This window comes from Ochotona curzoniae, unplaced genomic scaffold (assembly GCF_017591425.1).
Source record: "Ochotona curzoniae isolate NIBS_2020 unplaced genomic scaffold, NIBS_Ocur_1.0 contig_1274, whole genome shotgun sequence".
In the NCBI taxonomy this organism is placed as follows: Eukaryota; Metazoa; Chordata; class Mammalia; order Lagomorpha; family Ochotonidae; genus Ochotona; species Ochotona curzoniae.
In genome coordinates this window covers 6,333,531-6,348,992 of record NW_024465023.1, presented here as the reverse complement: position 1 = coordinate 6,348,992, position 15,462 = coordinate 6,333,531, and the positions used below count along the sequence as shown (strand labels likewise).

The window sequence follows — 15,462 nt, the reverse complement described above, 5'->3', positions numbered from 1 at the left end:
TAGCCCATCCTGATCCCTTGCCATAGCCAAACATGCTCTTGCTTCCCTACTATACACTTCGAGTTCATTTTCAGCATCCCTATCTCCACACATGGTCAGTCTCCCATAGCCCTGTCAGGGACCACCTGCTCTGGGAAGCTCTCCCTGACTCTGAAACTACAGCAAACTCAAGAACGGATGTGTGTGCCCAAGAGCATCGTCAGAAGGCCCCACTAAGCCCTGGCTCTAAGTCAAAGGTCTTCCCATCATACTTGCAAGATCTTGAGCCCATACATACTATGCTTCAGGCCCTTCCCAAAGCCTTACTTCTCCCACTGCTGTGTCCTCAAGTTCCTTATACCTCAGATCCAGAATGGATGTCAAGAAGTATGTCTGAGTGAACGCAGTGCTGGCTTTGGACCCAGACAGCCCCAGGGATGAGTCAGAGAGATGCCTCATTTCCTTGGGCAAGGCACTGACCCTCTGACAACATCCTTCTCCCCTTCCCCCAATCTATAAATTGGGGATCACAATCCATGCCTGCTAGGGCTGTTGTGAGCATTAAACGACACTGTGTTTGGAGTTGTTAGTACATGAGGAGCCAAGGATGCTTGTTAACGATTACTAACATTAGCACGAGGAAGAGGATGAGGGTTATTATCACAAGGCTGTCAAGAGCTCCCACAGTGACAGTGGAAGACAGGCTCTGGGCTTGGTGCCAGGCAGGCCTGAGTCTGAATCCTGGTGGCAAAGCCCTGTAAACCACCCAGTGTCTCAGTTTCCTCGACTGTCAAACAATGATGTTAGGCAAGCCCAGGTTCCACCTGCATTGTCACTGGGAGGATCAGATGAAAGAGAAGTCCCAGATAACTGTTGTACATTGGAAAGGCCCCGTGTATGTCATCGCAGGACTCAGGATTCAGATCATTTTGAAAATCCTCTGAGCTGTAGATCCTAGCAACTCCCTTGCTGCAAGAGCTGAGACCTCGAGACATCTGGTTCTTCACCAAGTTGCAGGCACATCCCTGGGGGAGGCCCGTGAAAGAGTCCATGCTCAAGGTCAGGCCAGGCTGCCCTGCTCTAAGCCCACAGTGGGCCGGCGAGAGCCACGTCCTTTTGTTAGACAAGTGCCTTCGTAAGTGCTAGGACATGCTGTGCCTGTGCTGTGCGCCTTGGCTGCACGCTGGGATTAATTAAGTCTCAGCATATACCCCTTGCCTGGACACTGTGGCCAACTGTGTTCATTAGGTTCCCCTTGTCTGAATGCTGGCTTCAGTGTGTAGTCATCCCATGGCCCCAATGCTGGGGCTCTGGGCAGCCATCAGGACACGCACTCTGAACACCGCCCCCCACTTCCCTGCCTCGCCTTTGTCTGGGTGCTGGCCACCAGCCCATCCCCACTCTCTAGGCGACAGCACCTCGGCTGCTGCGTATGTTCAGGCACAATGGGCCACAGCCAAGTGGGTATGAACCAGAACTAATCCCCAAGCCATGTTATGCTCACCGAGCTGGAAGATGTTGTAACTGACTCACTCCAAAGGGGTGTCCAGTTGTGGGACCCCTTTTTCTGTTGTTCACTAAGGTGTCCTATGTACCCTATGAGCGGCATCCCCAGCTGGGATGCATGCTTGTGCCTCCGCTGTTTGGTCTGTGTCATCTCAGAGTCCCCAGCTTGGATGCCAATATGTCCCCTCCTGCCCTGCCCGCCTGACCTTCTACATCAGTCTTCTGCTTTCCCACCACAAACTCACCCAGAAACCTCATCTCTATCTCCAGTTGACATTGCGTTCCCAAGTGGCACACTGACCCCACCCTGAAAACGCAGTGTAGCTTATAAACTTTTTAGCCAAGGACACACACAGGGGTTTTTTGTTTTTCTTTTTGTTTTTGCTTGTTTGTTTACTGGTCCCCTTCATGTTTAGTTCTAACATCCAGACTGTGTCACATGCACATTCCCTGTAACCCACACTGCTGCGGGAGGCACGGTTCCTGGAGAGCGTGCACAGCACACAAAGGTGATCCAACACCCAGCATCCCCTCTTCTCTGGGAGCACAGGGTGGAAAAACTCCACAGCCAGAGCCCCATCTCTCTGCTTTCACATTAGGGCAGCTTTGGGGTTCAGCTAAGCCCTTGAGGCAGGCAGCTAGGAGTCAGAGAGATGGAGGAACAAGCTCCAACCCCCTCCCCCAGTCTGCCATGTTCACCACCCCCAACTCTCCAACTCCACTCCACACGCACCACGAATACCAACATGGGCAAAACACTTTGAGTTGGCCTCTATCTCTGATCATGCATCCCAAAGTAATAAGCCAAAGGCCCTCCCTCAGCACCCTCCCTCCCGCTACCACCCCAGGCTCTGCTTCCCTCCCCCAACTAGAAGTAAAGAAAGAAGATACTGACCTGACTGTTCTGGAATTCTCACCATCTGATCTGAAAAGAAAACAGAGGGGAAAAAAACGCACATACAGAGTCAGCAAATATGTCCACTCCTTTCCCTCTGCCCTATAGAGTAGCCCTGAGGCCACTTAATGCATGTCGTGAAAATGAGGGGAAGGGTATTTCATGCTAGGAAAACTGTGAGCATGAAGACAGGGCAAGGTGTGACGTGCCCAGGCAGCTAGCTGGGGGAACAAGGAGGAAGGTCATGTGACTGAGTGGGTAGTGGAGGTTGGTTGCAGGGTGGGCGATTGCAGGTGAAGCCCCAAAAGTTCCAGGAAGTGACCGCGGGGCAGGTGAGGAGGATGAGGGTGGGCTTGTGTGTCATAAACAGGAGAGTGTGGCTTCCTTTCCCTGAGGGCGGCCGGAGAGAGAGCCTGCAGCCACTGGCAGGGACAAAGCCCAAGCTTTAGATACAGAGAAGACTCAGCTACGGGCTGTGCCACTTGTCAGCTGGGCGGAGCCCTTTGGCTCTAGGAGCCTGAGCCTCAGTCCCCCCACCCGCTAACACACCGAGCTGGTTGTCACCAGGCGGCTGGGGATGATTAAGCTCCCTGGAACTCGGCAGACAAATGCTAGGTATTATTAACATACGAGAGAAGCTTTGCCAATTGCCTGGGCCAACCTGCTTATTTTCCAGATGAGGAGAATGAGGCTGAGAGGGTTAATGAGTCAGCCACTGGGCTCCTTTGTGCCACACTGATTGGGCCTTCTGCAAAGTAAAGGAGGGGGCACTTTCCCCCTTCCCCCTGCCAGGGGCGAAGGTAGGAGGGAAGGGCAAAGAGCATAGAGTAGGGATTGCTACCCAGGGAACCACAAGAACAAGGGGAATCTGAGCCATACCATTTCTGGATTCCCCCCTTCCCTGAAAGTGTGTTTGTGTGTGCGTGCATGCGCGCGTGAGAGTGCATGCCGATGTGCCAGGGGCAGGGAAGGTGAAAGAGGACCAGGAAACTTGAAAGTGGAGGATAAAGGCAGTGGCCTTCCTCTCACTACCCCACCTCCTTCTTCTTCCTCCCCCCTCTTCAGTCCAGCTCCTCCACCTTCTCCCAGGCTGGGCTGCAAAGGAAATCAAGCTCAGCACAACAGTGCAGCTCTGCCCTCCTCCAAGGGTGCCAAGATGTGACCTCAAGAAGATAGTCTGTGCCAGAGTGACAGAGGGCACACCAAGGGGAGGGGAGACAGAGCTGGGAAGGGAGCATCTGCTTGCAAGACTGAGGGGAGGAGGCCTCCACCTGCAAGGTGAGGGGCAAGATGCTTCAGCAAGTATCGAGCCTCAATGTTTCCAGTTGGGCTGCACAGGGGACTCCGAGACGAGTCTCTCTCCCTTTCTGGCGGTGCACGAGATGCCCAGTCTAGCACAGTGCCTGGAGTGCAGAGTACCTGTGTGGCAGACAAGAGCAGTATCAACCTTGCAAGTTCTCAGCCTCCGAGAGGAACATATGCCCAGGGCCCCAGAGCACCTCATCATGTTAATTAAACTTTTCCCGTCTCACTCTGCAGCAGCAAGATTGCTTCCGAGACCTGGCCCAGTTATTCTTGGTTACCAGATCTGAGAAGACTCAAGTTCAGTGATTCCCTAACTGCTTACAGAATGGAGATCAGGCTCCTCAGTCCCACCCTGACCCCTGCTGACCCGCTCTAAGCGCATTCATCTCCTTCCCACTTGTACTCCCCACACCCCATCAGTCAGACCCTGATGTGGGAGGGCAAAGCCTCCAGGAGCTCACAGACCGACCACTTGTCCCAATCTGCTGTAGAGTTGAAGCTACATCTGTAACCACTTCCTCCATCATGGCCATCACTCCTATAGTGCACGCAGCCATGCACCCGGTAAGTGTGAAGCTCTTTCTGTACACAGTAGCTCTGTTCATCCTGTCACCTGGGGATCATTCAGCTAAGTTGAAAAGGATGAACCTGATACTCGGGCTGATTAACTTGCCCAAGGTCACACACAAGTGCCAATGGGAGCTGGGAGTCCATCTCAAGTCTCCCACTGTCATTTCTGATGTTCAGCCACTCAGCCTGATTCCCCAGCATCAGGCCAGAGAAGTTAGAACAGACCCTCCCCGTTGTACCCCTTCCCCGCTTCCTCTCCAGAAAGATGACGAGCTTGGCTCCCCGGACTCCAACAGGATTCCTATGCGATGCATCACCAGCTGCAAGAAGGCAGGAAAGGGCTGCCCGAGAGTTCCAGTGCTGGTGTGGAGGGCAGCAGCCCAATGTCACTGTGGGCCATGCCTCACTCATCGTGGGGTACACAAGGTCATAGGCCCCGTGATGGGGCACTGTGGCTCACCTCCAGGGGCTCTTTAGCTTTCCTGCATTTACCATGGAGTGGGGGCGCAGCCACTTCCTTCTCCACCTGCATTGTCCTACACCTGGTCAGGTTCCAGTGCCCTGCCCTGCAGTCAATCCCCTCTCCTGCAAGAGGAAGCTGGGCAACTACTTTTTTTTTCCTTTTCAGCAGAGGGAATGCTTGGGTTTTGTCACGCCTCGTTTCCTAACTGGCAGTACAAACTTGGACGAGTCACTTCTCTCTGAACCTGGCTTCCTGGTCTGTGAAAGGATATGGACTGTGTGAGAGTCCAACTCCAAGCAGACTGCAGGGCTTAAAATATTTCAGCTCATTAGAAGCCCACAGTCACTCTCTTTCAGCAGCAGATTCAACTGTCTACATGTAGAAGCAAATACTTGAATTGCATTTTCCTGTATTATCCAAGGAGGCATGTCTCTTACTACTCATCACAGCTCTTTAAAAAGGGGGTGGGGGCTGGTGTGTTAGCCTAGTGGCTGAAGTCCTCATCTTGCATCTGCCAGGGTCCCATATGGTTGCTGAATCTAGTCCAGGATGCTCCACTTCCCATCCAGCTCCCTGCTTGTGGCCTGGGAAAGCAGTCAAGGACGGCCCAAAGCCTTCGGACCCTGCACCCATATGGGAGACCCAGAAGAAGCTCCTGGCTTTGGATCGGCTTAGTCTTGGCCATTGCAGCTACTCTGGAAGTGAACCAGTGGATGGAAGATCGTTCCCATCTTTCTGCCTTAAATCTGACTTTCCAATAAAAATAAATAAATCGTTTTAAAAAGGGCATTATTTGGGCCCAGGTGCGGTAGCCTAGCAGCTAGTCTTCGCCTTGAACACGCCAGGATCCCATATGAGCACAGGTTCTAGTCCCAGCAGCTCCACTTCCCATCCAGCTCCCTGCTTGTGGCCTGGGAAAGCAGTCGAGGACGGCCCAAAGCCTTGGGGTCATGCACCTGTATGGGAGACCTGAAGGAAGTTCCTGGCTCCTGGCTTTGGATCAGTGCAGCATCGGCCATTGTGGTCACTTGGGGAGTGAATAATTGTACAGAAGATCTTCCTCTCTGTCTCTCCTCCTTTCTGTATATCTGCCTTTCCAATAAAAATAAATAGATCTTTGAAAAAAAGGGAGGGGGGAGCATTATTTAAGGGCCAGTGCAATGGCATAGCAAGCTAATCTTCCATCTTCAGTGTTGGCATCCTTTATGGGTGCTGGTTCAAGCCCCTGCTCCACTTCTGATGCAGCTCCCTGCTTGTGGCCTGGGAAAGCAGTCGAGGACGGCCCAAAGCCTTGGGGCCCTGTGCCCATGTAGAAAGTCTGAAAAACTCCTGTCTTCCAGTTTTAGATTAGCTCACCCCTGGCTGTTGCAGCCACTTAGGGGAACTGAACCAGCTGATAGAAGATCTCTCTCTCTCTCTTTCAAGTTAAAGAAATTAATTTTCAAAAAAGATTTATTTATTTTTATTGGCAAGGCAGACATACAGAGAGAAAAAAAGGCAGAAAGATCTTTCATCCACTGGTTCACTCCTCAAATGGCAACTATGGCCAGAGCTGAGCCAGTCCAAACCCAGGAGCCAGGAGCCTCTTCTGGGTCTCCCATGTGGGTGTGGGGGCCCAAGGTTTTAGGTCGTCCTCGACTGCTTTCCCAGGCCACTGGCAGGGAGCTGGCTGGGCAGTGGAGCAGCCAGGACATGAACTGGCACCCATTATGGCATGCCGGTGCCATTGCAAGATAAGGATTTAGCCACTAGGCTATCATACTGGACCCAAACAAATCTTTTTGTTAAAAAAATTATCATTTATTTGGCATGATAGGGGGAGGCTCTGCAAATGTCCACAATAGCTGTGGCTCAGACCAGGCCAGGTGCTGAATGTAGGTCTCCCACAGGAATAGCAGAGATCCAAGTATCTGCTCCACCACCTGCTGCCTCCCAGGGTACACATGAGCAGGAAGCTGGAATAGGAAGGGGAGGCAGGACTCTAACCTGACACTCCATCCCAATTGGCATCTTAATTTCTGGGCCAAATGCCTGCCCCCCACACAGACTTGTCTTCATGAAAGCCCACTTTTACCGTAAAACTCTCAAAAAAGGTTGAATGTGCCAAATGCCATCCTTAGCGGTGACACTCATCAAAATCTGCAAGTAGAGTGACCATATTTTTGAACAACACACACATACACACACACGTAATCTGGTCAAGGAAATTGAGGTTGCTGCTTTCAAACACAAAGAGGCAGTCTGGAAGGCTGGGGGAATAAATGGCAGCCTGTCCATAGCTCCTATGCCTTTGGGGGATTTAGCCAAACAACAGAGCAGAATGACGGCAAGGAATGCAGGCACTCAAGCTGCCGCATCCGAGTCTGTGCCCTTGCCTCTCGCCTGGAGTGTTCGCCTCTGCCTTTGCTACTCCAAGCCATTTATAAGCAGTGACCAGGGGAACAATATGGTGCCTCTCCACAAGAACCTGGAATTCAATAAGCAAGGTTGTCCTCTCGAAGCTAAACTAATTCCATGAACACAATGTGCATCAGAAACAACATCTGCTGAGTCACCAAGTGAGGCCGGCTGCTCCTCCAGCCAGGATTTGAGTAACGCGTCTGAAAGATCCTGTGCCCCACAGAAATGGGTTGAACACCAGTGGGAACAGAGTTTGTTGGGGGAAAAATGAGTTTTGAAAGCAACTGTAAGCTAGGTTCTTCCCAGGGGTTCTTCTCTGGATAGCAAGGCAGGTACCCTAGCCTGGGGAATCATGCAGGTTTCTCAAAAGAGTTGAGATCAATCTAGAAACAGCCAGGCACCTGCTCTCCCAAACGTTGCCTTGTCTAACTGCAATTGTCTTCAACAGAGAAGTCTTCTAGCACACAGATTGCTAAAGGAACATTCTCAAGCACAAGTCCACTGGTGTGAGTCTCCTGCTACAAGCATTAAGTACTCAACCTGCCCATCAACGGAACTTTAAAGCTCTATATATTACTCCTGTCTCCCACCTACCTTTGCAGCACATCCAAGATATTTGCTACCTGGAACACACTTGCCCATCTTGTTGTGTATATGTATTTTGCCCCCAAGTGATTTCTAATTGCATTAAAGTATAATATGAATAGGTTCCAAAGAATCAAATTGTTAAAGGAGCTAAACAAAAATGATAGTCTCCTCTGCCACCGTACTAGTTATGCTTCCTGAGTTTTCACATTTCTAAAACACATGCTCCCATTTTCAAATCCGTTGCTGACGTCTTGTGTATCCTTTCTGAATTTTAAATGTTTTCAAGAGTGATTTTGTTTATTTGGCAGGCAGAGTGCCACACACACAGAAAAAGCGACAGTCAGGAGAAAGCTCTTCTATCTGTTGGTTCCCTCTCTAAATCCCTGAAGCTGGGAGCCTAGAACTCCATCTGGGTCTCCCATGTGGGTGGCAGGAGCCCAAGCACTTGGCCCATCTTTCACACCATCCCAGCCACAATAACAAGGAGCTGGATTACGAGCAAAGCAGCCAGGACACGAACCAACACTCTAATATAGGAGACTAGCATCACAGTCAGCAGTTTAACCCTCTGTGCCACAATTCCAGCCTCTTTCATTTTGATTTTTAACCAAGTCACATATGTCTAGAGGTGTTTCATGTCATGTATTGCCGCAGGGTCTATACCAAATTCATCCCTGTCCCCAAGCCCACTCTGAAAGATAACTTCTTTCAAATCTTTTAACTGCTGTCTCAGTGTTTATCATCTCACTTCTGAAGAACACAGGCATCCTTCTAGTCCCTGATTTATATGTGCTATTATTTCATATATATTATATCCTGATTTCTTACTACGCAGAAAGAGGTTTTCATTTTTCTACACATGCTACCAAAACCATGTGTCTTTCTGATGCTATTTGATGTGTGTGCCTATGCGGGCACCACTTCTGGTCATTCCACTTGTCATGCAGGTACTCTCAGGCCCCCACCTCACTCCACCGTCAGCTGTCTGAAGACAATAGCAGCAGCTGGCAGGACTGTGACAGCATGAGTACCAATAATCTCACCCTGTATGCTATGACTACGTTTCCTTTGCCCTGCAGCTTCTTTTCCCTGCTACTCAGTACTACCTATCATTTTTTGTTTGTTTAGTTCTCATAATAGAAATGAGCAATTCTCCCCAAACTCAGAAGTGTAATTCTCTCAATATATTTTTTAAAATGTGCTGATTTATCTGAGGAGACAGGAAGGGAGAAAGAAAGTAAGGTGTTCCTACCTGCTGGTTCATGCTCCAAATACTGGGGGTTCGGTGGGGACTGGGGACTGGAAACTCAACCCAGGTCTCTTGTGGATGGCAAGAGCCCATCTACTTGAGCCTTCACTGATGCTTTCCAAGGGTCCGAATGAGCAAGCAACTGAAGTCATGACTGGAGCTGATGGGGCTGCTGAGGTGGCTCAATAGGTTAGTCCTCTACCTGCAAGCACTGGCTTCCCATATGGATGTGAGCTTGTGTCATGGCTGCTCCACTTCCCATCCAGCTCTCTGTTTATATACTTAGAGGGCAGCGGAGAATGGCTCAACTTCCTGGGATTCTGCACCCATATGGGAGTCCAGGAAGTGGCTCCTGGCTCCCAGTGTCAGACCAGCCTAGCTCTGGCCACTGTAGCCATTTAGTGGGGGAATAAACCAAAAGATGGAAGATATCCTCCATCTCTTTCTCTCTGTGTAAAACCTGTCTTTAAATAAAAATAAATAAGTGTTTTTTGTTTAAAAAAAAAAAAAAAGAATGGTGCTGAGACTCAAACCCAGGTAATCTGATATGGATCACAGACCACCATCTTAAGCACTAGGCAACATTCCGACCCCTCTCAGCACACTTTGACATGGCATGTAACACATCAAATGGGGTTTCCTGCTTAGAGACACCTGTGCTCACACTGTAGTCCTAGCTGCTCTCTAGGCCTATCCACATGCCATTCTATAACCTCCCTTCCTCAACCATCTCAGCACTCCCTTTAGCTCTGCTTTGTTGAATTTCCTGTTTCCTAGATTCTTTGATTTGTTGCCTTAAAAAAAAAAAAACAAGATGTATTCAGATCAACTTTACAGAGAGGAGAGACAGAAAGATCTTCCATCTGCTGGTTCACTCCTCAAATGGCCAAAATGGCCATAGCTGAATTCATCTGAAGCTAGGAGCTAGGAGCCTCCTTCAGGTAGGTCTCCCACGTGGGTACAGGGTCCCAAGGCTTTGGGCCATCCTCTGTTGCTTTCCCAGGCCACAAGCAGGGAGCTGGATGGGAAGTGGGGCAGCTAGAACATGAACCAGTGCCCATATGGGGTACCAGCCCTTGCAGGTTGAAGATTTAGCCACTGAGCCATCATGCCAGGCCTTGCTTCCGTTCACCTGTTTTTGTTTTTGTTTTTGTTTTTGTTTTGTTTTGTTTTCCTTCTGAGTTTGTGGCTGAATTTTGCTGGAGCATATTCTCCAGGGCTTCCTGAAACAAGAGACACAAGACATAAACCTTCTAGACTCAGGGCCAGCATGGTATGGCAGTGGGCTAATAATCCTCAGCCTGCAGCATTGACATCCCATATGGATGCCAGTTCTAGTCTCGGCTGCTCTACTTCCCACCCAGCTCCACAATTACAGACTAGGAAATCAGCAGAGGAGGGCTCAAGTCCTTGGGCCCCTGCACCCATGTGGGAGACCTCGAATAAGCTCCTGGCTCCTGGCTTTGGATCAGCCCAGCTTTGGCCATTTTGGCCATTGGGGGAGTGAACCAGCGGATGAATGACCTTCTCTATCTCTCTGTCTCTGTAAAATCTGCTTTTCAAATCTAAACAAACAAACAAAAAAAAAAAAACAACAACAAAAAAACCACTTTTGGATTTATCTACCTAAAAAAAAAAGTCCTTATTATAGCCTCACTCTTGGTTCGTAATTCAGCTGAATTTTTCCCCAGAGTTTTAAGAACACTGATCCATGGCCTTCTAGTTTCCGCTGTTACTTTGGAGGAGTTCAAGTCATTCTCTATCTAGATATTTTGTATATGATATGCTCCTCCCGCCCCGCCTCCGGGAGCTTTCTTTAAGAAATCATCTCTTTAAGCTCTGGCATTCTGAAATGTCATGGTGGCGTATCTTGGCAGGGGTGCTTGTACCATTTCTCTTGCTGAGTCCTCAGCAGGAGTCTTCATGCCTATGGCTCCAGGACGTATTCTTGTATTATGGCTTTGAGAATTTCCTTCCTGCTGTTTCCTCCATTTTCTATTTCTGGCACTCCTATTGTTGGATGTTAGTTTCTCAATGGCTCCTCCGATGTTTTCATCTTTGCTGTTGTCCCTCGGTTTGTCTTGTTATTCTGCTTCCCGAGCTATCTCTTCCCTGTTTCCTTTGTAATCTTTCCGCTGACAGTTTTATTTTGGTGCTCACTATCTTTAATTTCCCAGGCTTTGTCTCCTGCCTTCACCAGCTCTGTGCCTTCCAAGTTCCTTTTCCCTGTTTGCTTATTTGCTTTTCCCATCTGTCTTCCAGGTTGGTGGTTTTCCTCAAACAACCTATGACTGTCTGATGATTGGGGGCTACCTGAGAATTGGGATTTCTTTAAAATTTATTTTTTGAAAGACTTATGTATTTATTTAAAAGGTGGAGTTAAGAGAGGAGAGAAATAATTTCCCTCCACTGGTTCACTCCCCAAAATGGATACAACAGCTAAAGCTGGGCTAATCCAAAGCCAGGAACTTCTTCCAGGTCTCCCATGTGGGTTCCAGGACCCAAGCACTTGAGCCATACTCTGCTGCCTTCCCAGGTGCATTAGCAGGGAGCTGGACTGGCAGTGGAGCAGCTGGGACTCAAACTGGTACCATGTGAGGTACCGGCACTGCAGAAAGAGGTTTAAGCTACTATGCTACAAGGCCAGCTTAAGATTTTTTTTTAAACATCAACTGTGTTTTGTGTTGAGGTTTACTCTACAGAAAATAGAATACTTAAGGGTTGTTGCATGGTGCTCCTTGGTGATCCGTCCCAGTGGTGCTAAGGAAGCTGTTCAGAAGCTCTGTGTGCAGATGGTGGGCTTCAGGATGGACAGTCCACTCTTTGTTTGCCAGACTGCTGTTTGCAGGGCACTTGCGGTTTCCCCAATGAATCCTCAGATCTCTGGCATACCCCAGATTAAGGTACCCTGGAGGTGGGGGAGTGAGAGGAGGTTGGGCTCCCATCAGTTGCCGTCACAGATCCCTTTGCCTGCAGCCCTGTTTCACAGCATCTTTGGACCACATCTGGCATTCTCAGCTCCAAAGCCTCTTAACTTCAATTTCTTCAAAGAATCGATATCCATTTGCTGGATTTGGGTTGGAAAAGGTGGGGAGCCCCTGACCGCGTGGAGCTGCGTGAGGGCCTGGAAGAGCAAGCCTCCAGTATTCTTGCCCAAGAGCCCCCCTGCTGCCTGCTGAAGCAAACAGCATGCCAGCATCCCACTGATGGTTCGTTTTCCCCAAGTGAAATAGTTGACTTCTGGTCAGCACCTCAGACCTCATATGTTTCTTACCATTTTTATCCCTTTTGCTCCATTTTAGTGAGATTTGGGAAATCAACAGAAATAAATAGCAGGGGATTGTTTTAAAGAGTTCGGGGGGAGGGGGTCAGGTGCTATGGCACAGTGGGTTAAACAGTCTCTTAGAACACCTTTATCCCACATTGGAGCACCAGTTAGAGTTCCAGCTACTTAAATCCAGCTTTCTGCTAAAAGTATCTTGGAAAGGCAGCATGGCTCAAAAGCTTGGGCCCCTGCCACCCAGGTGGTAGACCTGGATGGAAGTCCTTGTGCCTTTGACTTGGGCTAGGCTTGATCATGGTGCCCATTTGGAGAGTAAATCAGCAGACAGAGGACTGATCTCTTTCCATCCCTCCTTCTCTCTCTGAGTAACTTGACCTCTCAAGTATATCTTTAAAGAAAACCGCACTGGGCCATGGCGTGGTGGCCTAGCTGCTGAAGTCGTCGCCTTGGACACACCAGGATCCCATATGGGCGCTGGTTTTAATCCCGGCAGCTCCACTTCCCATCCAGCTCCCTGCTTGTGGCCTGGGAAAGCAGTCAAGAATGGTCCAAAACCTTGGGACCCTGCACCCGTGTGGGAGACCCGGAAGAGGCTCCGGGCTCCTGGCTTCAGATCAGCTCAGCTCCAGCCGTTGTGGCCATTTGGAGAGTGAATCATCTGACTCTCCTCTCTGTAAAGTTGACTTTGCAATAAAAATAAGTAAATCTTTAAAAAAAAGAAAGAAAGAAAGAAAACCACACCAACAGAAACAAACCTCTTAATTCATTTCCCATGAGCTTTTTTATGTACCCTACTAAGTTTGTTCAACTGTGTTCATGAAGCTCCCTTTCTTATTCCGGCCAACTCCTTGCTGTCTATCATGACTTATTTAGCCATCACCTCCTCCAGGAAGCCTACCTTCATGGCCCTAGGAACCCTTCCTTTGTTCTCCTACAGAATCTTTCTCTTGTTTCCACCATGGCCCCAACTGCACTGCTCTGATTCTACTTTTTTTTTTTTAGATTTATTTATTTTTATTGAAAGGCAGATTTACAGAAAGGAGGAGAGACAGAGAGGAAGATCTTCCGTCTGATGATTCACCCCCCAAGTGACTGCAACGGTTGGAGCTGAGCCAATCCGAACCCAGGAGCAAGGAGCTTCTTCCAGGTCTCCCACACAGGTGCAGGGTCCCAAGGCTTTGGGCCGTCCTCAACTGCTTTTCCCAGGCCACAGGCAGGAAACTGGATGGGAAGTGGAGCTGCTGGGACTAGCACCAGCGCCCATATGGGATCCCAGGCATGCAAGGCAAGGACTTTAACCACTACGCTATGGTGCTGGGCCCTGCTCTGAGATTCTTCAAGTCCTCCCATAACTCTCCCAGCAGCCAGGGCACTCCCAGCAGTTTGCAGCTGTGTCTCACTGCCACCTATGTCCTAGCTTGCACAGTCAACTTCCCAAAGGTGGAGCCATATATGGTGATGGACTAAGCAAACAAATGAATGCCTGAAGAAAGAATCAGATGCAGCTGGAGGGACCACCTGGAAAGAGGAATAAGCTGAACATGATCACTCCAGATGAAGTCAGTGCCCTGAAACCCATCTGTTCTCATAAAGCTGTGTGTGCCCAAGGCAGCACGATTAAAATCAGGGAGACAATGCAGTCAGCTTCCACGGCCGTGCCAAGTAGGCCTGGATAATAAGACACCACAATTCCTGAGACTGAATTCAAGAACTGTAGGTGATAATTCTTGGAGTCCCGGACACCTGGAGTACAGCTCGGAAGGGAAAGGGCTAAAGATCTCCCCCAAGCCCCTGCCCTGCTGCCCTGCAAATGTGGAGGTGTGCAAGTTCAGCGAATTCTCACCCTTATGGTTTCTAGAAGGATCTAGTCTTCAGCAGCTGTGATGGCTCAGTGGCTAAATCTTTGCTTTGCGAGCACTGGCATCTCATATAGGTGCCAGTTTATGTTCCAGCTGCTCCACTTCCCATCCAACTGTCTGCTGTGGCCTGGGAAAGCAGTAGAGGATGGTTCAAGGCCTTGAGATCCTGCATCCACGTGGGAAACCCAGAAAGAGCTCCTGACTCCTGGTTTCAGATCAGCTCAGCTCTCGCTGTGGTGGTCACTTAGGGAGAGTGAACCAGTGGATGGAAGATCTCTGTCTCTCCTCCTCTCTGTAAATCTGCCTTTCCAATAAAAAGGAATGAATCTTAAAAAAAAAAATCTAGCTTTGAATATGAGTCAAACCCATGCATTGGCTGAGCAACCAGTGAAGAATTCATGGCTTTCTCTGTACTCAGTTTTCCTGACTATAAAATAGGTTGACTAGTTCTGACTTCAGAGAGTTGAGGGGAGGCATATAGAACCACAGTGGTTGGTAAGCATAAGCTTGGAGTCAGAGACACACCCAGGTTTTTATTCCCAGCTGGATCCCTTCTAGCCACAAGATTGTCAGCTCCAAATATCCATTCCCTCATCAATATAGTGGAGATAATAATAGTAGTAAGATTGTCGGAAGGGTTATGGTTACAAAGAAGATGGGACAGCCCTGGAAAAGGCTGCACGGAAAAGGGGTTGCCTTGCCTAGGGCAGGACTGAGCGGGCGGTGTGTACCTCCCACCTCTCCACCCAGTTTTATCTTTCTCCATTTGACTTTCTACCATTTGGTATATTACAGGTCTTCAGGTTTGTTTTTTTCTTTCCTGCCCCTTCTCCCGTCCCCAATGTACCCCCATTAGGCTGTCAGTTCCACAAGGTTTTGTCTGTTTTGTTCACTGTTTCCAAGTACCCAGAACAGTTCAAGGAACACAGATGTTCTTCCAAAGTCAAGTAGCTAGCTCTCTGCCATGTAGACAAACATCAAAAGGCATTGGCCATGGTCACAGCGAAAGTAAAGGCATGGAAAATAAAGAAGCCTAATATATGCTTTGGGAGGCCCAGATGGGTTCAGTTGAGCTGAGTGCAGCGTTCCTAAAGGAACCAGTGGCTAGAAGGGTGACACAGGTGGTGGCTTTGCCCACAGGTACATGTAAGAGCTTCCATTAATCCCACGTGGTCTGAAGATCTGAGGCAGGCAGGAAGTTGGGAAAGCACTTAAGGGAGAATGATGTCTTTCAAGTTCAAGTGCCACCTAAATGGTAACCAAGTAAAAAGGAAAAGCAAAAAAAAAAAAAAAAAAAAAAAAAAAAAAAAAAACTTTTGCAGCATACATTCAAGTGCAGAGGAAGAACACTTCCTAAGGGGCTCA

At 49.0% G+C, this 15,462-nt stretch overlaps 1 protein-coding gene across 3 annotated transcripts in view; it reads right to left on the bottom strand.

Moving 5' to 3' along the window:
- IQSEC2 (IQ motif and Sec7 domain ArfGEF 2) overlaps positions 1-15,462 on the bottom strand; it is an 88,698-nt gene that overhangs the window by 58,086 nt on the left and 15,150 nt on the right. For 2 of the 3 annotated variants that reach the window (XM_040998335.1, XM_040998352.1), the window contains exon 2: positions 2,381-2,410. The exons of the other annotated variant lie outside the window; for it this stretch is intronic. In XM_040998335.1, the coding sequence (XP_040854269.1) occupies positions 2,381-2,410 (30 nt within the window). The remainder of the gene's footprint in view (positions 1-2,380; positions 2,411-15,462) is intronic. 3 annotated transcript variants of the gene reach the window in all.